This window comes from Anas acuta, chromosome 6 (assembly GCF_963932015.1).
Source record: "Anas acuta chromosome 6, bAnaAcu1.1, whole genome shotgun sequence".
NCBI lineage: Eukaryota > Metazoa > Chordata > Aves > Anseriformes > Anatidae > Anas > Anas acuta.
In genome coordinates this window covers 37,868,383-37,893,915 of record NC_088984.1, presented here as the reverse complement: position 1 = coordinate 37,893,915, position 25,533 = coordinate 37,868,383, and the positions used below count along the sequence as shown (strand labels likewise).

Here is a 25,533-nt window from a genome sequence, read left to right as displayed (position 1 = left end):
TCAGATGGTTATTTTTACAAATAAAAATGGTACAAATACTGTTGGAAAACCGAGTAAATTTTATTTATTTTAAATGACGGGAGAACGTTGAAGTACCGAGCGCAGTGAAGGTGCTGAACGCGTATTCTCCCTCCCTCAGGTGCTGTGCGAGGAGCCCCCTCAGCGCGCCCTGCCCTCCCCGTCATGGCGGGCGGGCGGGCGGCGGGCGCGTCTCTGCCCTCCCCAACATGGCGGGCAGGCGGCGCGCCGAGCGCCGACCTCCCCAACATGGCGGCCGCACCTCTCCCGCTGCCGTTGGCGGCCAGGTTGTGGCGCCCGCCCCGTCCCTCCCCGCCCGGTCCCTCCCCGCCGTGCCCGTGCCCGCGGCCGCGGGGCGAGGCCGCTCCGCACCTCAGCGCGATGGGGCGGGCGAGCGGGCGGCTGCCCGCGGCGGCGCCGCTCTTCTACGGGGCGCTGGCGGCGCTGGCGCTGCTGGGGGTGCGCGACGTGCTCTTCCTCTACGAGGAGAACCGCTGCAGCATGACCTACATGTTCGAGTACCCCGAGTACCTGGTGAGCCGGGGGGACGCAGCCCGCAGGGGGCCGCCGCAACAGGTGGGAGGGAGCCCGGCGGCACCCAGCGCCGCCGGTGGGCGGAGGGGCGCCGGCCTCGCCGGGAGCCGTGAGGGGCGCCAGGGGCGAGGCGGGGCCGCCGCGGCTCCTCAGGCGCCCGACCTGCCCAGGGAGGCGGCGGCTGAGGTCCCGCTGCGAGCCTCCTTCCCCAGCCGGTGGGCGCCCGCCCAGAGCTGCCCGCAGCTCCCCGTTTTGCTGACAGAACCTCTTCGAGACCTGCTGAAAAACCTCCCTGGAAATCCTGAGTCGGGTTGAGGGAGACAGCTGCTGGGGGAATTGCTCTCCAGACAGCGTGTGGTACATGTTGCGTTGCGCTGTGGGGATGTCAACGTGGGAACTGAGGCAGCGTCGCTGCTATGACCGCGTTCACTTGTTTAAAAGCAGTTTTTTTAACATAGTTCTTACTGCAGGATTTTCGTTGATGTTAAAAGCATCACAAAGCATGTTCTGTCAGTCCTTAAACGGCCGTTTAGCATCGTCTCTTTTGGAAAAATTGTAATCAAATAGTCTGCATCATAATCTGCTGTTCTCATCTAGGTTTCAAGCTGGGCCTGCATAGTAAGGAAGATCTTGCAGCAAAAACTTGTTTCCTAAATTCATAATGAAACAGCGAGTTAATTTTAGGATCCGTTAACTGCACGTGATTGTCTCAACACAGCCAGTTCCGTGCGCGCCAGTGTGCAAAAGGGAGCCTCGGGATAGCTGCAGGGATCGTTCTGTCAGTGCTGTAGAGCAGATGTAGACTTACTCTAAATGTAGAGTAAAAAACTATAAATACTAACACAGCAAATTTTAAGCTCTCCATGTAGTCAAAACCTACTTCAGTTTCAGTTCAAAGCCAACCAACTGAACGTTACCGGCATAACCTGTTTGATGTAATTGGAGGTTCCTTGACATTGTCATTTGCCAGCACAACTTTGGTGTTTACTCACCGTGCCAGTGCTTCAGCTCTGAGTTCGGTGCTGTAGGAGATGCTCTGCTTCAGGACGGGCACAGGGACAGGGCTAAGGGCAGGGGTTCCACGCAGCAGGGATGCGAGTTGTGTCTCGCTGCGGTGTCTCTCCAAACTCCTAATCCCTAAACAGTCACTTTTACTGTGTGCAGAACAGTGCTTTGGGGGAAAAATATGTCCATGTTTGAGTTTGTTAAAGCATTGTACTTTCCAACTACCTTTTTTTTTGCTGAAGAGGTTGGCTGTTTCGTATTTAATGTATTTGTAATGCTGGTGTTGGTGTGAACCAACAAGGTAGGGATTTCAGATGAATGGAACCTGTTCTCCCTGCCAGACTGTGTATTGCTTTACGAAACAAATAGTTCTTTGAGCAGGGAAACATAAAAAGGTTGATTTCCTGGAGTCTGTTTTTTGGTGTGCCTACCAGTGTGGTATAGCTCACAGTTGAGCTAATACCAAGAAAGGAATCGGAACTGATTTATTTTATTTATTTATTTATTTTGTAGTTAACTTTTTTTTTTTCTTTCTTTCTTGAGTTGCAGAATTGCAGTATTTGATTTGAACATTGCCAATTCTTGTTCTGGCTAAACTTGTTACAAGATTCAGAAGTTATTAATGAGGGCTTTTTCACACAAGCCTAATTTTCTTAGAAGCACAGTGAAAACTGAAGCCTATGTTGACAGTGTAAAAACTTGCCATAGCTCATTACAGCCAATTATGTAACCAGGGTCTTGGGAAATCAAAATTTAAAACCTCTGTCATGGAACAGGGACTTCTGTTTCCCTTGGGAGATCTGTGTTACCATTTTGTTGTAGTATAGGAGTACCATACTTTGCAGACAAAAAAAAAAAAAAGGCAGCTCATTGATTTTCATTGTCTGTAAAAGATTTTGAAAAGACGGTGAACCAGAATGATATTGTGGAATAATAGTTTAATACTTATCATTTGATTAGTCAGGCAGTATGCTTAATTTACTAATGAAAACTGACTGTAATTAAATAGATTTCGTGTGTGTCCCCCCTGCCATTTGAACACCTTTGAAAAAGGAGCAATAGAAAGGAATAAGAACGGGACAGTGAGGTTAGCGCAGCTGATGAGGCGAGGTGATGGAAAGGAAATTGTAAGAAAGATTAGAAAATGGTAAGCCCTGAACAAAGCTTAACGTTTTTGCTCAAAGTGAAGGAATTATAACTGTTTGTGTGTATATATAACTTGTTATGTATATACCTTTGTTATATATACACCAATCTTTTATTCTCTATATGTGTATATATACATATCAAAGACACTAAGGACAGGTTGCAAACAAGTTGAAGACTAAGGGAAAGGAAATAGTCTGTGGTCAAGGAGGGACAGACAGATGAAAAGGGGAGGGGATGAGTATGTGTGTGTGTGGTGGGAATTAGAGCTAAATCGTCTTTACTGTAGTGAGAGGTGGGAGAACCAACTGGAATAGAGATGCTTCTACTTAATTCTACTTAAGCAAAGCACCTGAGAGAGACTTCAGAGAAGTTTCCTGATGCAAAACTGGGTTTAATTTTCACTTTGCTGTGATGTAAGATAAAATGTTACCTTAAGATTAAAAAAAAATCATAATAAAATAAAAAAAAAAGGCATCTTAATACAGTTTGTTCATTACTTCATTTATCTGTGAATTATCATGGTATGTAACCAAATGCTATAACTAGTGTATAATTAGTATCACTCAGGTGTCCTGGTTTCTGGCCTCAAATCTCATGTCCTGGGAGAAGGGACTTTCTTTTTTTTTTTTCTTTTTTTTTTTTCTTTTTTTTTTTCTTTTTTTTTTTTCTTTTTTTTTTCTTTTTTTTTTTTCTTTTTCTGTAGTATGTTACTTTAAGGACGTGCAACTTTAACAGATACACAATTGCAGTCATTCCCAGTTTGTTTAAAGCTGGTTCAAGTTCATAACTGTTTCAAGGAGCTGCAGCCACTCATGGGCAGTAATACCTACTTAAAATAAGTACTCAACATTTTATGTTTCTTGAACTTTTTAGAGCAAAACCCATTGAAGTTTTTCCTTCTGTGCTCTTCAGACCGTCCTTGAAACCACTACATAAAACAGAAACCAAAATATTTAAATGGCTGGATAGCCACTGTATTTTCTTGTTTGCAACAGTATAGATGTTATATTTGGTTTCTTTAAGCTTAAATCCACATTCAGAAACAGATGTTATTTAGTTTTCTATGCACTGGAAAACTAGGCTCTGTAGTCTTCATGTTCAAGAACAATATGCTCTGTTTTCCATGCGTAATAGATTCAAATGAGAGCATCCTGACGTTCCGAACTGCATCAGTTCAGCCTTTTAGTAAGGATAGAGTCTCTTCACCTTGTTCAACAGATCTGAGCTGCCTTCTTTGTAGTAGCCTATTTGCATTTCAAAAATCGTTTGAGTTCTTGGGTGCTAGAGGACAGTATTTTGATTCTGTGCCATGTTTTCTTTTGCAACAGAAAATAAAATTACCGAAGAAAACAGCCAGGCGATATCCAGCATACGAGCTCTATCTCTACGGGGAGGGGAATTATGCTGAAGAAAACAAAAATCTAGTATTGACAGGAATTCCAGTTCTCTTTCTTCCTGGGAATGCTGGCAGTTACAAACAAGGTAAGCATTTACCTAATTCATAGATATTTTGCAAAGAGTTCTCACTGTTATGCATTAGTTAACGGCAAGACTTTTTCTGTTTGAAATGATATCAACAGTGGTGCAGTTAATCCTTATCAGCCCGTGGTCACTTTCAAGAAGGCAAAAGACTTGATTTTTATTTGAAATCAGTTAAGCAGTTGAGCTATAATGTATTTCTGGAGTGAGGTGTTATCTTCTGAAGGGCAGAAACAGTCCGATTTATGCTGTACTGTGGCAGCGCTGCACCGTTGCTATGTGTTTCCAATTAAAAACGTATTTGCTTTTGATTTGAACAGTGTTCAGAGCAGCTGTGCCAAGTAAAGCAATACCTGATTTTGATCAGAAGAAGCTAAACCAGCTGCCATCTGTTATCAGAAGTTGTATTAGGTACATACCATAGAAATAAGCATCATCTTATGGTTTAACTTGTAGCTTCGATATTTCCTAATTCTTTATGTAGTGGTAGTTTTTCCTTAGTATCATATTCCCCCTTGGTTTTCTGTGTTACTCCCTGTTACACTTCTAGGCTCCAGATGAAAAGAAGGAATAGTTTTTAAAGCATTCTGTATTTTTCAATGTAAATACCAAGCTTAATAATTTGCATGTGAAGTACTGTGAAGTACATGTGAAGTGTTCATTCAGGTATCCGGAATTCCTCCCAAGCTGGGCTTGTTACTGTTATTTTTGTTTTCTGAAATGTACTTTGAAACAGTTAGTAACATCCTTCAGACATTAGCAAAACTTGTGTGTATGTATGGGAAAAAACACTTCAGTCTAAAACTTGCTGTTTTACCATGGTATTTTTTCCTTATATTTGCACCAGACTTGGTGATTAAATTATCGAATTTCAGAAAACCTTTACAAGGTTATTTTCTCAGACAACATACTTGCTTAGCTTATGAAAAAGTAAAATATTTGGCAAACTCGTGCTTTCAGAAAGCTCACATAGCTTTGCAGAGACAGTAGTATCCAAAGAACATGATGAACATAACGATTATGGGAGGTACCGTATGGATTTCCATAATCTTCTCTAAAGTATTGGAAATCTTCTGTGAGATAATTGATTCACAGATCAAAGCCGAAATTTCCTTAAGCGGTATATTCTTTATTGCAGCGCTGGATGCACGGGGGATCTCTCCACCTATAGTGCATGTTCAAAGTGACAAACTATCTCATATTTATACAGCAAAACAATGAATATTCTATTAATGCCTATACATATTCTTTACCTAACCCCGCCTACTCTCGCTTTGTATGCTAATTAGCTTATCAGTCCTTGTGCTTGCGCAAAGCCTTCCAAGAATTGTGGGCTGGGGTCTTCGGGACATGGGCAGTGGTCTTTGGGAGGAAGACCACAGGTCTTCCTCGTGATGTTCTTTTCACCTTTTGCTTAAAAAATGCCAGGTTGGATGAAGAATCAGTTGTTTTCCAAGCTGCAGAAATGCTGAGTTGGCTCAAGCCTAACTGAGGGTCGACAGATAACAGGATGTTTCAATTAACAAGATGCTTCAACATAACAGAAGGTCGACAGACAACAAGATGTCATCTATTTTGTTCTCATTAATTTTTAACCACAAGATTTATTCTATCCTAAAGTGAGTTTATACAATATCATAATGCTGTCTCTAAAATCAGGGCAGTGCATCATTATACAGAAAATAGAACGGTACTTTCAGTGTATGTTAGGAATCAAAATGAAATATATAAAGAAAAACCTAGTTGAGTAGAAGGAGTACTACATGCTGCAAATATTCTGCTACTTTAGATGAGTGCCTTTAAATATTTATTCCTTGTTTTGATAAATTGATTTAGGGAGACTGGCAGTAAGTCACATTCATTTTCCAAAATCTTTGTTTGATTAAGGCAAAACTGATTTATTCTATGGCTCAGAATATTTTTAATACGGTTTATTATGAAAATTCACATTTCATTTAGAATTTATTGTGGAATAATGTATTTTAGGTCTGATACCTAGATGAACAGTTGTTGCTGCTGTTTGTTCTTTTCACGCTTGTTTAAAATATGTTCATGGTTGAAAAATGAAAGCAAGCATCGCTGCTGTGTTTCCTGGGCTTATGTTGATTTGTTACAGACACTTTTGAAGGATGTGAATCCATTCTCTTTCACGGGCACTGAAGTGAAATTTGTAAAATTTACAAAATTCAGACTTTGCGCAAAAGAAGATCATCTGGTTTAATCAGTGGGAACAAACCTGGAGTTGGGAGAATTGAGGGTTCCTGAGTTCTAATCAGGAACCTCTTACCTACTTGCCTTGTGATCGTTTGCAATATTCGTGTTCCTTCTACCATGAATTTCAAAGTATAAAGTTGTGACAGGATACTTGATCTTTTAAATACTTTTTAGGTCTTTTCAAACCATTTTGAAGGTGTTCTTATTACTTATCAATTTTAGATAGAATTGGTGAAAGGATTGACTACAAATTCTACTTATAATTTGCATCTTTCTGATAATATTTGTTTAGGTGGCTGAATGTATAAAATATTTCAGAAATGTTATTTTCTAACATGATAAGCTTTGCTGAAGTTTAGTTGTTTTTTTTTCACCTCTCCAATGGAGTTTTCAGAGGAGAATTCTGCAAGCTGCAGACCTCTGAAGCTGTTCTACTCTAAGACGAATCCTGCTTCTAAATGCCACTCTTGGGCAGATCATTAGTTTATTTGTAGAAGTGTCTACTTGTTTGGGGGACTCTTTTCTTTCCTTCTTTCCCCGTCATGCTCTTTGTTTGCAGCTGGTGCTGTTCCTGTCCTGCTGTGTCCCCTCAGCAACAATGCTGCACTCAGAAGGCTGTATTAGAGAGCAGCCAGGGTTAGATGAGCAAAGGTCAGAAGCAAGGCCTCATAAACAGGACATTTTCTCCCTCAGGACTTCTGGTGGAAAAGTGTTCTTTGGGCTTTGGTTTCCTTCTCCTCTATCCATCTCGGGGTGGTATTTGGGAATGTTGTTCTAGATTGGTAGTCTTCAAAGGAATTTTAGAAAACCGCAGCAATAGCATTGCCTCTCCAGTTGAAGGCAAGGATGAGGATTTTGCATTCTTGTCCTGGTGGTGATGAGAAGGTGCAAACGAGATGAGAATAGCAATGCTCAGGGGAAGGAGCATAAGCTGTTATCTTTTATCAGTTTGGTTTAGACATTGTGTCCATGAAGTCAGCTGCCATGCCATAATATTTAGTTCTCCGTACCTCACTCCAACCTTTTCTTTTATTTCCTCAGACATCTTTTCCACGTGCTTCTGTAAACTTTTATTAGGATGTATTTACTCATACTTCTTTCTGTCAGAAGGATTCTTATAAAAACAGGAAAATTGTTACATTTCTCATTTTGCAATTCAATACTGTCAGTGGCTGGCTGATATTTTTGTTGTCATTATTTATATATTCAAACCTGATTTTGTAAAACAAGTGGGATTGCAATTTAGAAAAGATTTGCCTTGCATCTTTTTTTTTTTTTAACCTTTTATAAATGACATGAATAATGAATTTAAAATAGCATTTGTTTCTTGAGAGGTTATGTATTTGTGTTTGTCTACTAACGATGGTGCTAGGACAGTCTAATAGTCCCTGCTTAATTTGTGATTTTTCCTAGTGCGTTCTCTTGGATCCATTGCACTTAGAAAAGCAGAAGATCTTGACTTCAAGTATCATTTTAATTTCTTCACCGTCAACTTCAATGAGGAGTTGGTTGCACTGTATGGTGGTACTCTCCAACGACAGACCAAATTTGTGCATGAATGCATAAAAGTAATTCTTAAGTTGTACAGGGTGAGTACTGACGTATGCTAGATCATGTACTTGTGTTTTGGAATGGAAATCTGGTCAGCTTTTTCTGACGGATAAGTGAAGAACAATGAATAAGGGAGGGAGACTTTGTACTGTGTGTAGGTAATTGATCATGGCTCTCAAGAGAGAACTGCTGCTCTTTAATAGATTTGTAATGTTTGTGACAATCTTGGAGCCCTGATTAGGTTCTTTATTGTTTATAAACAAACACTTCCTTGCGCAATGCATGCTTTTTTTGTAGTACAGCTTTAAACTTTCTCTAGCTTATTAAAATAATAACATAGCATCACCTTCCATCCTGTTTTCCTAGAAAAGTTTTCTGTTAGCCTATGTTGATACTAGTCAATATTATCCTTGAAGGGATACAAATTGATCTGTGGGGGAAAAATGAACAGCTGCTAATCAGAGGAAGCCCGTGTCAGAACCAGATTTGAAATTGAACTAATTATCCTTTGCTCTTTCCTTAAGGATCGAGAATTTGCACCAAGCAGTGTTGCAATAGTAGGCCATTCCATGGGTGGTCTTGTTGCAAGAGCATTGCTTACCCTGAAGAATTTTAAGCCTGAACTTATAAATCTGCTCATTACACAAGCTACACCTCATGTTGCACCTGTAATGCCTTTGGATAAATATATTACTGGTAAGTAAACTAACCCAACTACATTCTATTTCTTTACTGATTCCCTCATGCATTAGCTGGTGAGATTCTTGCAAATTGCTGAGGCTTGAAGCAGTTCGTGTGTGCAGAATGTTCTGTTTACTGTAATTAATCTATTCCTTTATTACCGTAGTGATTATTTCTGCACACTGTACTACTTTAAGTGAAATGTCATTGTAAAGTTGACTATGTGGGCCTATGCTTCTGTGAAGGGGCAGAAGTCCAAATAATTTCTAAGTGCAATAGACTGCAGAGTATGGAACAAATTTCATAAGCTCTCCAGAGAGTGACTTTTTTTTTTCTTTCTTTTTCTGTAAAACTTGAACTCTGTAATGGCTTTCTTTGTCAAGTCAATTGCCTAAATGGAGTTACTTTTGTTGCAGTTGTTAATGTTTGTCACTCCCAAAGTGTGTTATACCTATATAAAATATATAGGTATAACTATATATTTTACGTAATATATTTATATGTATAGAAGATGCAATGTATTTTCTGCTTACTTAACTAAAAATGAAAAGGAAAGTATAATCATTATGTATGCACTGTTAACTTATTGGAAAGATAGATGTGACTAAATTATGCTGATGAAATACATGTATGTGCTTTGTGGCTACTTTGCTGTTCGATGTAGATATAGAAGGAACTGATGAAGGAAAAGAATAGACATTTATTTTCTTTATTCTCTGTGGCACCCAAGAGGAAGGGATTATCTCTAGTTGCTAAATTTGATTTATTGTGTTTGCATTGCAATCAGTTGTAGGAAGAAAAAATAATACAATGCTTCTTTCTTGCTGACTGACTGTTTCTGGATTATTGCCATCCTTAAAATAGAACCGTAATTTGCTACCTAAAGATAATAAGTGCTCAGCTAATAAAGGAAGTGTGAGTGTATCTGTCTCTCCCAACTACTACCTCCTTGGCATTAAAACCATAATTTTTGTTCCTTATATGAATCAAAAGTGGTAATCAGAGCTCGAATGCCTCTAAGAGGGCTTACAGAAACTTTTAGTTGAATCTTTCTGTAGCTTTTTTAAAATATATAAAATAGATTTATGGGAAATTGATTTTAATGTATTTTATAGATTTTTATACAGCTGTAAGCAATCATTGGATTCTAAACGCCCAAGAATTAAGAAATTTAACTACCCTTTCTGTGGCGGGAGGATTCAGAGATTACCAAGTTCGTTCAGGACTGGCTTTTCTACCAAGATTGAGTCAACAAGACAGTGCCTTATCTGTTGTGGTAAAAAACAAACAAAAAACTGTTGTTGTTGTTGTTGTTTTTTGTTTTGCATGGAGGTATGCTAGATAGCTGTCTGTAATACGTGTACCAATGTCTGATTGTAGTTTATATGCATAGCATAGTGTAACTAAATATGAAAATAATATACAAATATGAAATATAAATTATGAAATAAATATAATATAAAAAGAATATGAAAATTAATAAAGATAATGAATATATATATATATATATATATATATATATATATATATATATGTATGTATGTATGTATGTATGTATATATAACACCATAAATAGTTGATGTAGCAGAAATGAGTGTCCATTGAAAGAGTATGCGTTGGGGCGGATTTGAATCATCCCAAGTACTGCTTGGTACTATTGCTTTTCACCACCTTCTTGCACCTTTTCTGTTGTAGAAATCAGGTTTTATTTGTCTTCTGCATGTGCAGGCATCTATTTCCTTCCAAAATTAATCAAGCAGCATCATAGAACTAGTTAGGTTTGTTATTCCATGTTTCCTGCCGTATAACTGTTCCCTGCACGGAAGAAACTGGCAAATACTCCTCAGTAGGGCTTGACAGAAAATCTGTAGTTTCCAACTTCCATTTATTGTGTAAGCCAGCTTTTGAACAGGTTTTTTCTGACATCAACTTGAAATGTTATCTGAAACAGTTTTCATTCCCCTGGTGTTTACCTCCCTGTCCATTGTACAGAAGGCCGTCTATAAATAGTCTCCACTCTGATTCTGCTAGGCTGAGAAGATTAACTCTGCAATCCCTTTGTCCTAGCAACCCTTCTCTGCATCTGCTGCACTTTAATTTCTCATGACTGTTGGTTACCAAGATTTTGCATGAGATCCAGTGTAGAGTGGTATAATTTTTTTTATAACCTTGTCATCTGGATCTACCAAGTCATACTGTAGGATGATGTTTTTTTCTTTATTTTTTCTTCATGGCTATAGCTCATTAATTGTTTGTACTTTACTTGAATCAGGTTGTATGATAAGGTAATGAGCTCTGTTTATGGAAGGGAGGTTTTTGGTGGCAGTCTGTAAATGCAGTACATGTACTTGTACAAATGAATAACTTTGGACTGTCCAGTTCTTTCATGCTCCTTTCTGTTGAGGGTGTCCTTGATTTTTCAGCAACAGCCTTCACTGGCATGCTTCTATTCTTATGTGCCAGGATCACTTATTAAATTAATAAGATTGGTAATAGAAGCAGTCTTTGAAGAACATCTTAGTAAGTTTCTTCTATACCATTATTTGCCCTTTGACTATTAGACACTGCTATCTGATCTATCTAACACACATACTTCTGTAGTCATTTTATTTTACAAGTCCTTGTCTTTGCTGCAACAAATAATGTTTTTGACTGAAGAAGCCATTCTATTATACCCCTGTCCATGAAACTCTATTACTAATTACCAAAGTAGATTTAAATTGGGTGGGGGGAAAGGGGGAGGGGGACGGGACACAACTTAGAATTTTTAAATGCTGAACACTAAAAAAATATCTTAATTGTTTTCCTTCTCCAAACAGAGCTCGGCTGTGCCTAGAGCTTGGGCCTCAACAGACCATCTCTCAATAGTGTGGTAAGCTAATTGAACAAAGGTTAATTGGCTGACCAAACATTCCTTTTGTTTTCTATTGTTCTTACATTATACAATAATGTAATTTCAGCATAATATGGTCTCTTCCTGCCACTTTTATTCCCCTGGATATTTCCTTTCTAGATTTAATTTTACTTATTCTGTCTTCTAGGTGCAAAGAATTGATCCTGGCTACCATTAGAGCTTTTTTTGATCTCATAGATGAAAACACAAGGCAGGTTTGTATATATGACCCACTGTGTATTCCCCATAATAATTTCTTCTTCCCTCACAGAATGCTTAATCAGGACAAGCTCACTTTTGATTTTTCTGAGTCACACTGAGAAAATTATTGCCTTTTTGGTATCGGTCACTGAAAAAGTCTCATGGCTTTGTGTTATTTGACATGTCAGAAATAATTAGAAGTTAAGACAATTTTTATTATTTATTAATAACGTTATTATTGCTTGGTGCTTTATAGTTGGTTTGTGGATTGTATTATTATTACATGATGCATTAGGTTTAGTTGACCTTGCACCATGCTAATTTTTTCTAGCTGTGTAGCTTTGAATGGAATCTCTTAGAGTGTGTTGGATTCACCTTGTGTAAATAGTATACAAAGGGTGAAAAACTATGATGGTTTATCTCAGACATAATACTTCTTAAATTTCCCCACGTAGTGTCGTCATAGGGCCCAGCAAGTATTTACAGTGTTCTTTTGTGAATAACACAAAAATAGACTGTAAATACAATATAAGGGCAGGGAAAAAGCTGATTTGTTTACCTCTGGTTACCATCATTTATTGCTTTTCTAAATAAATATCCTTCTGAAATGTTTGGCAGCAGTACACTTGAATTGGGATCAAGGTCCAGAGGTTAGAAATATGCAAGAGCACAGTCACAGACATAGAAGAGGAAGGCTTACAGGTGTTCTTTTTCAGTTTCTGTAGTACCATGCTGCACTGGTTTCTTAAGGCATGCTCACTTTAATATGGAATTTGTAGGGACAAGAAGGTTTTTCTGAAGTTGACTGACAGTGCACTGGAGGGTAACACTTTGCAGAAATCAGTTGTATTGTCCACAATGTTGAAAAGCTGAAGAGGAGAGAAGAAGGAAAAAATGAAAGCAAAGCCCAGTGTACTCTTACAGCTATTTGTTTTCTTGAAATATTAAGATAGGTGCAATATGCTAGATTTATGAATAAAGACAAGTACATATAAATATTTTTAAACTCTGCCATGAGTATGTTGTTTTGGGAAGAATGTATGGGTGTCTATATAAAATATGTATTTTTTTAAATATATATGTAGAATATAATTTCCTTTTGTTAAGAACAGATGAGGATACAAAACTCCCAAAAGTTTTATTTATGCATAATAGCAAATGTTGACTTTCTCTGTTTTGCTGTGATTGACTATTAATGGTACTTTATTTATTCAGATTATTATATTTAGAATAGAAACAGTGTATCATGTCTTCTAATAATTTATTTCCTCTCATTCCCAAAACTGTATTTCTACTGATCATGTCATGATTGTAAATCATACTAATTGGTAAAATAAAAATTGGCAATCTGTTTTGTTGGTAAAATAAAAATTGACCATCTGTTTTGTTTGTTTTGTTAAGATAACTGAAGATCCCAAGAAGAGAATGTCTGTACTGAATCACCACTTTGTGAGACACCCTGGAAAGATATTTGAGGAAAATCCTGAAGCTTTTACAGAACTTACAGGTGAGTAGCAGTTTTCTTTTGAACAAGATTCAGAGATACTCCTTGTTTAAGAGTTGATCTTCTTACTAGCAAGCTTCTGAAATAAAATTTGTCCTTCTGACATTGCTGAAACAATATGTGGCTTTTTAGACCTACACTATTAACTTCCATGTGGTTTCAGCACTAAATAGTTTAAAAGGGGTAGGAGCAAAAATGGCTATGTCGTTTTTATATGCCTTTGATTCTGAGGCACAAGGAAGAATCGTATTTACACCAAGGTGTCCAGTAGACAATCTCAGAAATTGGAGATAGCTGAACGCCAGAAATGCTGTCTAGTCTACACTTGCATCCCATTTTTGCTAGAGGGTTAAGGTTGAGTGATTAGGCATTGGAAAGGGTTGCCCAGGGAGGTGGTGGAGTCACTGTCCCTGGGGGTGTTTAAGGAAAAGTTGCACCAGATGATCTCAGGTGTCTTTTCCAACCTTAAAGATTCTGTGATTCTGGGTATTATAGAGTCACTATGTTAGTTTTGTGCTATGTAAGGAAATCCTGAATATTCAGGGCTGCTTCATCAATTTAGTGATGTGACAGGGTAAATTGGACCACCTACTAATGGTTTCCTTGTCACTGCAAAGAATGCATAGATAAAAGGTAACAAATCTTGGGCACAAGGATTCTTGGGAACTAAACAGATGTTTCATAAGGCACAGCTGTATTGCTAGTTCTACTGAGTGGACTGAACTGAGGAAAACCATTTTATTTCATAAATTTTCTTAACGTAAACTATTGCAGAACTTTTAAGATAGCTTGAACTTTGGTGTCCAGTTTTGGCCACCCTAGTATAAGGGCACATTTAGGCATTGACATGCTAGAATGAACCCAGTAGAGGACCACCGAAATGTTTAGCTTCTGGGGTGTAAGACACGGGGAGGGGGAGGCTAAGTGAACAGTGTTTGTTCCCTCTGAAGAGAATGTTAAGGGGGGGATTTATTGTTATCTTCATCTACCTAGTGAAAGATCAGACTATTCTTGGAAGTGCAAAGTGTTTGCATCTTCCTATTTCTCACACACTCTTAACACTTAAAAATTCATGAGAGAAATTTAGCTTATTCTAGTTACACAAAAGAAAAATATTAACCTTGCATAACAATTTGCAGTATTTACATATCCAATCTGTTCATTATTCTGTCTTATTTTCTTTCTCCAGACATATCTTTAAACTCCTACTGTTTTCTTGTATGTGGCACTCAGCTCATCACTTGACTTGCTTTTACACAAGTTTCTGTACTAGTTTTCTTAAAAGGCTGAGAGAAACAAAGACTGGGGATGTTTCTAATATTTCATTAGATTTAATGCCGCCCTGTAATTACATCTTGTGTTGTTAAGTTTCTTTTTTTTTTTTGTTTCCTTGAGAGCTTTATTCTAAAATCCATAGGCTTTCTCTTTTTGTAGTTAATATGTAGTAATTGGATCCCAGTGTTTTGCTACTTCCTGTGTTACTGATAATGACCGTTGCATGTCATTCTAAGCAGCAGCAAGCTTGTGTATTGACTAAAGTTTGTGAGGTTTTGAGACATTTACATATAAGGGATAACATATAGGCAATAAGAAAGTATGAGATTTTGTAGATTATTTCCTTCAGTGTCACATATAAAAACATGTTTGTTTTTAGGAGATTTCACGTGGATTGAAGTCAAAACCTCAAAATGGACTTACTCTGTTTACAACGTAAGTGATGTTTTTCTCTATTGTGTGTTTTATGTTTATTTTTTTTAGTAATGAACATTTTTTTTTCCCTTTGAAGGATTCAGATGGAAAATATTTCGTGTTTCCTCTTGCAAGCCACAGAAAATCATACAGTCATGTTTACTGTGAAAACAGTATGTTGGTGAGAAAATACTTCTTTCATGTCTCGAGTTTGTTTATAAACTTGTTTGATTTTAATTTTGGATATGTTGTGATTTTAAGACAATTTAATGAATAATACATGTAGTAGAAATTAATGACATCCACTTACATTCACATCCTAATACGTTCTGTCAGATGTACTTCTTGTTGAAGCATGTTGTGCTTAGTGTTCAAGGTCTGAAACCTTCAATGTCACCTGAATTTCTGAAATGTGAATGTTTTATTTTGGGCGCCCTTACAGTTAGCCACAGATTGCTTTCTCATTTAATTTAGTGCAGCTGTACTGATGGCATTGAATGAAGAAGTTATTTTCAGTGCTGCCAGGGTTTAGCTGTACTTAGAACTCAGGAACACTGCTTATAGGTTTGCTTTGCCATAATAAAATTTAAGTCAGCCAGAAAGTCTACAGAGATCTTCAGCTAAGCAGTGGACATGAATGGGAGCCAGCTGAGAAAACAGCACCTTCTCAGCTGTTTCCTTTGTTGTGAAGAGAGGTGATAGTATGCCCTGTATTTTTAGTTCCACATTTTAGTTCCACAGCTAAAATGTTTTTGAAATCGTTTTTAAAATACTTTTTGAAAGGAAGAAATGTAATCTCTTGGCAAACTGGAGATGGATAAATATACTTCTCAGTATTAAATGAGTAGTGGAAGATGTCCCTGCCCACGGCAGGGGGGTTGGAACTAGATGATCTTTAAGTTCCCTTCCCACCCAAACCATTCTGCGATTCTGGGTTGATTTTAGATTAGTGGCAAGGAAATGGAGATGCTTTCTTACATGATTCTATGTATCCCTCTTACCTCAAAAGGAGAGGTTCAGACTACCATTGCGGGGAAAAAAAGCATATATCCTGTGTTTCCTAGAAGCAGCTTCAAAATTTTTAAATTTGTTGTGAACTTAGTTGCCCTTGAATGGGGCAATTTTTGCCTTCATTATGTATTAATGACAGGACTGGTACTGTTTGAGGAGGAGGAGGTACAGAATACCTATATTCTCTAGTAGTGAGAGTTAAGGGAAAACCAGTAGGACAGTCAAAATCTGAAGTATTTCTTGACTACTCAGGATAGAAGCTTGAGACATTAATTTTAGATAGAAAAGAATAAACTTGAATAAAATTGAACTTTATATTGTGTAAGGCAGATACTTCTCTTTTTTGAAGAGAAATAATGAAAGTTTGCTTGCCAAACCTTGTATTTCTTTTTTAGAAAAACGTGACAATTCATATATAGAAAAGATGACAAACTTATTTAAAATGATTCTGGAAAAAAAAAAGCACCACACCTTTAATGTTCGTGTTTTATCTTTCCTTGTAATTCTAATTGCAAGATTATGATATCAGACTCCTTAATGGAGGATATAATGTCAAATTCCATTAACATGGAAGTTTGATTTTGCTGTGAAATGTTTTTTTTAAAAAAAAGTTAATATGTTCATTATAAACTACAGAAGGAATTTGAGAGAGACTGTTCTTGTCATCATCCTTGCTTTTACACTTCAGCAAATAATATTCTTAAGAGAGTTTGGTTATTATAGTGATACTGGCTGCAGACATAATGGAAAATGAGATGAAGATGAAAAGCTGTGCCTCTCATTAGAAAGTTATTTGCACCGGGCTCTGCTATTAAAGTATTCTAGAACAATTGCTCATATTTAGTGAACTGAAACTGTTAGCATGTAGAAATTTTGGAGAAGATTATCAGTATCAACTCATGCATTGTTTGCGGTAAAGAATTAATAGTAATGTACTTATAAATTCACACATCAGTAATGTACTTTTTATGGTATTAACATTACAGGACACAAATAGCTGGATTTATGGCTGCATGGACAGCAATTCTTCAACATGGTGAGTATACATAGTTCCTGTTTTTTTTTTTTTATTTATTTAAGTAGATCTTGTATGACTGTATTTGAGTTTTCAAGCATATAAAATATCTTTCTTAGGAAGGGATTGGGAAGAAAAAATAGAATTCCTATTCCTGTTGTGCATAATTCATGCTTTCTGTATCATCAATAAACAGGAAAAAATATACGTACCAAAATTGCTATTATATGAATAAAGAATAAATTTTGTGAAGTTTTTTTCTTTAAGCTGTATTTTTGACCTTGATAGCAGTAAAAAAAAAAAAAAAAAAAAATTGCTCCTTTTGCTCTCTTTTGGACACTGCATTCTGCATTGGAACCCTAAATTGTATGGTTTGTAGCATCATTTTAGAATCCTTTGACAAAGACATAAAACATTACTTGAAGCCCTCAGAAAGTGAATTGAAGCATCTTTTTATTATTTTTTTTTTCCATTCCAGAATTGCTGTTACCATATGAGAATATTTAGAAGTGTGGGTGATAAAGTGATTATTTGAATCAGGTCATTACAATCATTACTAAAAAGATGAAAAGTAATTGTTTTTAACACTGACTTAATTTACCTCCTCAGAGTCAGCTCAACATAAATTCAGTCTACCCTTTAGATTAGGGAAAATTCCCGGGTGGATTTGAGCTAGTGTAGTCTTTATTTTTTGGGGATCTGTGCTGAGGCATATAGCCACAGTGTCTTGCATCCAGTCAGAGTTACAATTATTCTTTCCTGATCCAAGGAGCAGCTGGCTGTTAACTGTTCTGTGTAACCTTTGATTGGCATCAAATGGAGGTTAGTCTAGTGCAGGACTGCTAGCTAAAACTTAGCCTAATAAAATCCATAGCAAAAACACTATTATCCCGAGGTCCTGTAACACTATTTAGAGAACAAAATTTATCCTGGTATTGTAAAAATCATATTTTATAGTAAGTGATTGAATGTCTTGCTGTTCAATTTGAAAATTAATACACCAGTTTTGAGCTGCTGCAAGGTCTGCAATTCTTGTTTTATGTGGTATGTTTTGCATGTTCCCATAGGAACAATGGACACATTTGATATTTAACAGATGTTAATAAAACTGTGTGTTAATTCAATGCCAGTGCTGCCTTGGATCATTAAGAGTTGTAATTCTTTTGGAAGATGTGTGTCTAGTAACTGATGATTGTTGTGTATTACAAAATTAGAGCTTCATTTAATTTCTTTATGCAAAAACAAGATTTGCAGTATCTGAAATTATTATAATTTGATAAATGACTGTAGTAGCTGACTGCAGTAGACCCAAACTTGTTTGCAATTCATAATTATGCATGTTTAGGTAGCGAGGGATAAAAGCTGGTCCACTGTCATAATCTAGTGCCTGGATAATGAAATGTTTGTCCTTTTAATGTGCATGTATTTTTACAGTCTGGAAGCTACTGATTTATCCTGGAGAGCTGAGTTACTTCCGACCATCAAGGTAAGTGTACCTACCTCATAGCAGGGAGAGTTGCTTGGTGTTTGCAGCATGGAACATGCAATTGTATTGCAGAGGAAGGGGTACAAGAGGTGGACATCTGGGAACTGGCAAGCTAAGGGGTGTGTTTTGTTAATGGCTTTTCCTCTTTTTTTTTTCTATTTTTTTTAAGGTTGTAATACTGAAACTTCAGGATTATCCTTCTTTGTCCCACATTGTCATTCTTGTACCACCCACGGTTGGCAATAAGGTAAAAAGATGAAACATGGACATTGCTTGTTCAGAGTGTTCATAGCTTTCAGATGCTATGATGGAAGTTAAAGGGTTATGTGCTAAGTTACTTTGACAAATCGTCAAACTCTCGGTTTGACAAACAAAGAGCGAACAAATGATAGACTTGGAATGGGATGGAAAGTAATTTTCAAGTGAACTAAATATATATTAGAGATGGTGGAACTCGTATTTGCTGCATACGTCTCTTTGCTCTTCATAATTAATCTTCAGGGGACAAACCAGAGCTTCTTGCTGCTTAGAAAACTGTATCCAGAATTTGGACAAATCATGCTCCTTTGCAACATCACACCTCCCACCCCACCCCACCCCTGACCAAAACAAACAAACAAAAATCCAGCAACAACAGAAACACTGAGATGCACCTCAGGTGGAGGGATATGAACTGGATTCTAGTCATTCTCAGGCTTTTGAAGGCAAATGGCTGCAAATATGAGTAACCTACAAGTTATGCGTAAGGTACCCAGATTTCTACTGCTGTTTACAAGAATAAACTAACTGCCAGTTCCTGACAGTCAGGGAGGAGGGGGTAGAAGTGACAGTTCAGTATTTGTGTCCTGTATTCTGCTGGTGCCTGTGAATAGGGCTTGGCTACAGTCTTGTGTTCAGTTTAGATCTGTACTTAATATTCTGAATTGCAGTTTACTTTGGACTGTGAATTCTTCAAAGAGGATTCCAGAACAGTACAGCTTCCTGTAACGAATCTTTTTTCCTTTGGTAAGTACATCACATTAATACTGGGGGGGGGGGGGGGAAGGAAAACTAATATTAACTAATACCTTAGATAATAAATGTGCTTAAAACTTCCAATGTTCGGGTTGTTTTTTTTTTTTGGAGGTGGGGTTGTTTTTACTAAAGTTAACACTACTCTTGCTAGTAACAAATAAGAAATGTGATTTTTTTTTTTCTGACTAACAGATATAGTGGATATAAATCTCCTGGGGAAAAAAAAATCAAATCTGAAGATGTACTGAGTTCTCAGATCATTTTATATAATATTTTAAAATAACGCATCCTTTGCAGGCCTTTCCTCAAGCAAAATTCTATTAAATTCCACTGGCTTACTTTACAACGTTCAGCTCCAGCACTTTAACCAAGTAAGAATATTACTTAATTTTTTAAGCTAATGTAACAACTATTTGGAGTCTAAGTAATTTTTTTATATGTTTTAGGTATATCAAGCTTTCAGAATATATATAGAGAGCCACTGCCAGTCACCCAATGGTAAATATGCGTGTTCTAAAGTATATATTTATAACCTTGTTTTAAACCTCCTTGAAAATTCTCAAGACTAAAACTTGTGGAACCAGAAGTCCTTTCAGGCAGTGGGGTTTATACAGTATTATTATAATCTGTTCAAATGTCTGTGCTAATATTTCTCATTTTCTACTTTAAGAAGCTCAAAGAAAATGAGGAACTAGTCTCATATGCTTGTTTTATTGCTTCTCAGAAAGGAAGGTTGAATTTTACACAGGATTCTGCATTACATTGGAAGCGTTTTGCCGATATATAGTGAGACTATTGAATTTGCTTCATTTTTTTTTTGCAGACAGTTGCTATGTCTTGTTCTTAATGAATTTTGTATTTTTAATTATCTTCCTTTTCAGAAAAAACTAGTGTTTACAGACTGCATATACCCTGGTCACATGAAGACTCAGTAACTGTAGCTAAGTAAGGACTTTAACAGTTATAATTTATTTCTTGATATGTTCTTGAAGAGAGTTTGCATGCTGTTGTGGGCATATTTCTGATATGAAACAAATTATCCAGTCTCTTTTGCATCTTTCCTTCATTTACCTTTCTGTCCTCATTGACAAAGAAGTTGTTTTTTTTTTTCTATTAAATAAGTTTATCTACTAATAGATCTACTAGTTGCTTGTTTGATAGTTCTTGCAAATATTTTGGAAATGGAAATAAGATTTCTTGGTCTGAAATTCTCAGCATAATCTTCGATCCCCTCATGACTGGGGAATAGAGCTTGCCTGGGGTACTGGTTTCTTCCTGTGATCCAGGGTTTTGATCGCACAGCAGCCCTTAGCTGCTTGACAAAAGCAAATGCTGTGCCTTGAAACGTGTGTCACTCGTGACTCAGAGTTGAACAACCTGATTGAACTTTAGTTTTTTTCCTGTATTTTCTACTCCAACAACTTAATGCTTGCAGGAGGCTGAATTTTATTCTTCCGAATCCATCATATCCATTCTCTTCACAGAGCATATTTATGCGTTTTAAGAGAGAGTGCATATGCTAATACTAAACTTGTCTGTTTTCATTACTTCAAATGCCCCTGAGATAGTCTAGAGTACAGTGGATTCAGAATGTTAAGTAGCTCTTGGATGGCTGAATGGGGCTTTGAGCAAGCTGGCTTAGTTCGAGGTGTCCCTGTGCATGTTGGGGGTCGCAACTAGATGATATGAAGGTCCCTTTCAACCCAACCCATTCTATAATTCTTTGTGATAGAATAAAAAAAGTTCATTATACTATTTGGCTCACAGCTTGTAGGTGACACTTGATGTATTAGTTATGGTTTGTGCATACTTGCTGAAGACTAAAGCATGTAGATCACCTTTTTTTTTTTTTTTTTTTCAATTATGAGGAAAACAATTACCAATTAAGTTGCTCTTTCAGAGTTCCATCTTCTAGTGAGATTTCTGCAAAACTGCATGTTGCTCAGCCTGGAAATGACAGCAGGGTTCCAGTATTAAACATTTACTCTTCCTCAGACTGTCAGTATGAAGTGAGTAACAAACATTTATTTTATACTTAGTTTGCATTGCTGTGTGTATATATATATATATATATATATATTTTTTTTTTTTTTTTTTTTTTTTGCTTAATTCAATCTTTGAAATCATGTAGCAAAATAAATACTAAGCAAATCTGAAATTGAGCTGTTTGGCCTTTTCATAAATATAGCGTGTTACAAGTGTTTTTAAATGTTTAGAGAACAAGTGGAAGTTGGACTTATATTTAAGCAATACTTTAAAGTATATGTTTTTAAGAAAAGTAGTTGGATGTAGGCTGTTGTGCATTTTAATTACAGGATTGCTGTATTTTAAATTGGCTTCTTGAAAGTATTTTGTATTTGCTTGCTGTTGTGTAAAATAGCATTCAATAAAATCTTAATTTTTATGCAGGTAATTCTGAAGACATCGTTTTTACAAATTCTTGGGCAAGTAAGAAATCTTCTAATACTAGATTTTGTTTTTTATATCAGTCCCTATACAAGTTATTCCTTCCTGCCACCCCTTACTATGGCATATCAAATCCCTTCTTGATGCCAAGAGAAGCATTATTCAATGACCGGTTAAAACCTTGTTACTTGGTAAGGCATCCCATCCCATGCCTTGCCAGGCATCCATTTTCAGAATAGAAAAGCATTCTAGCTTTAAAGAGCTCGTGTAAATGTTGAGCATTTGGCTTTGCAGTTAGCCCAGTATCTATAGAGGTATGACGCTCTAGGTCATTTTCACTTTCTTGCCTGGTGAGTCAATACTGTTAAAACTTTAAAAGAACATTTGGCATCAACTGCAAGTTTTTCAGGGGGAAAAAAGGAAAAAAAAATCTATATGTCCATTTTAAATATTTTTTCTTTCTTTATCAATGAAGAATACTTTTCTACATTGGTATAAAAATAGACTAGCCATCTGCAATTTTCTGATTCTAAAAAGTAATGTAATTCCCAAGCATGCATATATAGTGCTGGAATATTACTGGCAAGTTCCTTTATTTGAATATGTGCATTTCTATCAAGGATTTCTCATCTTGTTACTATTTGAAAAGAGATTGTGTAATATCTGTATAGAGGTGGATATCAACTCATGACTTGGCACAGTGGAAGCCAAGTGAAATATACAAGAAATTAAGTCTGAAAAATCTTTGCCAAAAGGGTACCTAACTATATATAAGTTTTGCTTCAAACGTGGCCTTTTGCTTTTAGGGTTTGTTTATATATTTTACTGACATACCATTAACATGCTATTGTATTCTTTTTACTTCTGTCTTGACTGAAAAAAAAAAAGCTTTCATTTATCAGAACACATTTGAGTTGCCATTTATGAGATATCCAAATATTTTCCATATGTTATATTAATTGCTCATACTGGTTATCAGATACTCGTCCATGAAAATGAGAAAGTATTTTCATCTTCTAGGAAAGATTTTCTAGTCACATTATCATGCTGGTTTTGTGATAATCTTTTGTATATGTTTCAAGTTATTCTTATATCCTTGTCTTTCAGATAATAAGGTTCCATGCTGGCGCTCTTCCTGTCTATGTTGTTTCTAATATTCTCCTTACCTATGGAGGACAACTAAGCACACTGATGTCAACAGGTAGATTTCTAGAAAAATATTTTTCCAGTGTTTTTAAAGAAATTACTTATCCAATTTACTATTGAAAGGCTAGCTAGTTGGTGTGATATTTTTTTTAAGCTAAGTATCATTGAACTTGGGTGAATTTTCCAGATCTATGCTCCTCAGCTTCAGTTTTTGTGTTTTAGTAGTTCTCCGAGGCTGTATGCTGGCAGAATATTTCCTTCTTTTTTACTCTGTAGTCCCTTCCTTGTGGTTGGTATGTTGCATGGTATTTTAATATTAATAGAAAATACTTAAAAACACTTGTGAAAGTTTAAAACATACTATTATTATGCACAGAACACCTCGATCTTGCATAAAGATGAGATTTGACTGTTATATGTGACTTAAGACAAATAGCATTTTCATTTAAATTCAGGTTTGTATTTGTAGCAAACTCTGTAATTGCTCTAGAAGTTCTTGTGTCAAATTACCTGAATGTGAATGATCCACTGAATAAGGCCTTTGAGGATCATAGAATTACAGGGTTAATTTAGGCTGAAAAAGACCCTCAAGATTATCAAGTCCAACCATGATGGAGTGTGCTGACTTAGTGTTGTCATAAGACGTGGTTATCTTGTTTTAAAGTGAACTTTCAAAAAATTGTCTGAATTTACTTTTTGTTGTGGATAATCTTTGTTAAAGTTCATGACAAAATAATAGTTATAGATACTTTCTGTTCTTGATTCTAGGCCAGTGTTCAGAATTTTCCCTTGAACTAATTAGAACAGCTAAACCCTACAAAGTAGAACCTATTATAAGCATTGTTGTGTTTCTGCAGGGGTAAGTTTGCATAATTTATTTATTTAAAGCGGTTTCTAAAACAGAAGTTTCAAAATTCTGAAACTTGGTTTGGTGGGAGGATTATTATTCTGATTTCGTTGTGAACACCTGACATTTTGTTTGAAAGGGTGTAGTAAGAGTTGACATATGTCTTACCGTAATGGCAAGTCAAAGTCATAAGTAACACCGCTTTCATGTTTTTGGCAGGTTTAACTGGTTTAGAGAGATATGGGATTCACTCTCGCTGCCAGAGGTGGATGCTGCTGTACTGAGTAGTCAGGACGTATGGTTCCCCCTCGTGTCCCTGATTCTGTTTCTTTTGGGGGCAGGCGTTGCCTACTGGAGTGCAGTATTTTTCTCTGCATCTCTGAGAGTCTTCTCTACATTATGGTTAATTCTGATTAGGTAAAACAACATTATGCTCTATAATTATGCTTTTTTTTGATGACTGCAACATTCATTTTGGTTGGCTTCAGCATGAATGGTTGGGTAAATGAAATTCTGCAGTACGGTTCATACGTGATTTTAGATATCTGGGTTTGTCAGTGTTAAATATTAATGAAATATCAGAATAGCATTATTTTCCTTGTTTAACATCTCCAAAAGGGAACTTCAATGGCTTTCCTTCATCAGCTGCAATAAAAGTTTTCAGTTTTACTTTTTGAGGAATGCTTGTTTGAGGAAAGAACACGGCTGAACTATTTCCTTCTCAGCAGCTGATGAATTTTACAGATGATGTCTAAGAATACTGGAATGTTTTTGTATGTACAGATGAGTGCTGAAAAAGGGAAGGGGGATTAAGAAAAGGGGGGAATGGAAAATAAAGGTTTTGGAAGAGTAAATTAGAAATTGGATAATATACTTAGCTAATTTGATGATTTCACTGTTCTCACACTGATAAAGTCCTCACCTAGATTTCAGCCAATAGAAAACTAATTTGGTCTGTCCAGAAAGTTAGTTGGGATGCTCTTTGCTTAGAAAATACCTACTAAATGAACTTTTTCTTTATCAGTAGTACTTCTGGTCTTATTCTATCAAATAATACACGTGGTGTGAGCTACTTTTTCTCAGCCATCTTATTCATCAATAATAGTGAATGTGAAGACATTTAGTTATAAGCGATGAAGTGAGCAACTTCTAAGTTTTGAAATTACTCTTACTAAATTTAAGATTTTTAGCTCAATTTAGCCCTTGAGAATGTATTGAGCAAAGGCAGGAAAATTAGATTTTGTGTTATTTGCCTGTAAGTCAGATCGTTCTTTGTAATGAATTTTAATACCTCACACAGTTATATTACCTTACGCACGTTCTGATCCAGTCCTGAATTTCTTGAAGAAAAAATAAAAACACATAAATCTCTCTAAAGTATATGGGATTCAATTGGGTTTTGCTCAGTCTTCTGAAAAGATCTGATATAGCCAGCAGCAAAGAACTTGTCACTAGCTGCCTGTGGAGTTCCTTGTTCCTACCAAGTACCCTTCTTGTGGTTATTTTCAAAATTTGTTGTGAAGGTTTTTTAAATTTTCCAAATAATGCTTCTTCCCATTTTCACTGTCTTAACATTGGAGTGTTCAGTGAAATTCTGAGAGGTTACAGACTTTTTCACCTTTCCATTGCATTTCCTTACCACCTTCTTCCCTTGGTTTTCGTATCTTCTCAGCTCATCTTTGTCATTTCA

The 25,533-nt window shown here is 36.6% G+C and overlaps 1 protein-coding gene and 1 long non-coding RNA gene across 6 annotated transcripts in view; one reads left to right on the top strand and one right to left on the bottom strand.

Annotated features, from left to right (window-relative positions):
- The first annotated feature begins 138 nt into the window (after window positions 1-138).
- Window positions 139-25,533, top strand: part of PGAP1 (post-GPI attachment to proteins inositol deacylase 1) — a 45,822-nt gene continuing 20,427 nt past the window's right edge. For 4 of the 5 annotated variants that reach the window (XR_011097877.1, XR_011097876.1, XR_011097878.1 and 1 more), the window contains exons 1-22: window positions 139-552; window positions 4,035-4,188; window positions 7,813-7,988; window positions 8,475-8,646; window positions 9,747-9,907; window positions 11,451-11,503; window positions 11,673-11,739; window positions 13,127-13,232; window positions 14,884-14,939; window positions 15,016-15,099; window positions 16,916-16,965; window positions 18,379-18,430; window positions 18,600-18,677; window positions 19,360-19,435; window positions 19,742-19,815; window positions 19,891-19,942; window positions 20,326-20,389; window positions 21,345-21,453; window positions 21,854-21,892; window positions 22,958-23,051; window positions 23,765-23,855; window positions 24,063-24,260. Coding sequence is in view for 2 of the 5 variants with exons in the window: in XM_068686582.1 (XP_068542683.1) it covers window positions 184-552; window positions 4,035-4,188; window positions 7,813-7,988; window positions 8,475-8,646; window positions 9,747-9,907; window positions 11,451-11,503; window positions 11,673-11,739; window positions 13,127-13,232; window positions 14,884-14,939; window positions 15,016-15,099; window positions 16,916-16,965; window positions 18,379-18,430; window positions 18,600-18,677; window positions 19,360-19,435; window positions 19,742-19,815; window positions 19,891-19,942; window positions 20,326-20,389; window positions 21,345-21,453; window positions 21,854-21,892; window positions 22,958-23,051; window positions 23,765-23,855; window positions 24,063-24,260 (2,375 nt within the window). In the remaining 3 variants the exon portion in view is untranslated. Of the gene's footprint in view, window positions 553-2,583; window positions 2,705-4,034; window positions 4,189-7,812; window positions 7,989-8,474; window positions 8,647-9,746; window positions 9,908-11,450; window positions 11,504-11,672; window positions 11,740-13,126; window positions 13,233-14,883; window positions 14,940-15,015; window positions 15,100-16,915; window positions 16,966-18,378; window positions 18,431-18,599; window positions 18,678-19,359; window positions 19,436-19,741; window positions 19,816-19,890; window positions 19,943-20,325; window positions 20,390-21,344; window positions 21,454-21,853; window positions 21,893-22,957; window positions 23,052-23,764; window positions 23,856-24,062; window positions 24,261-25,533 lie in introns of those variants that run through there. The other variant, XM_068686583.1, reaches the window with a different exon arrangement.
- The window catches only part of LOC137858606 (uncharacterized), a 34,841-nt gene continuing 21,031 nt past the window's right edge, over window positions 11,724-25,533 (bottom strand). Inside the window, exons 2-3 of the long non-coding RNA XR_011097879.1 lie at window positions 21,325-21,391; window positions 11,724-12,594 (exon numbers count right to left, since the gene is read on the bottom strand). This is a non-coding gene — a long non-coding RNA (uncharacterized lncRNA). The remainder of the gene's footprint in view (window positions 12,595-21,324; window positions 21,392-25,533) is intronic.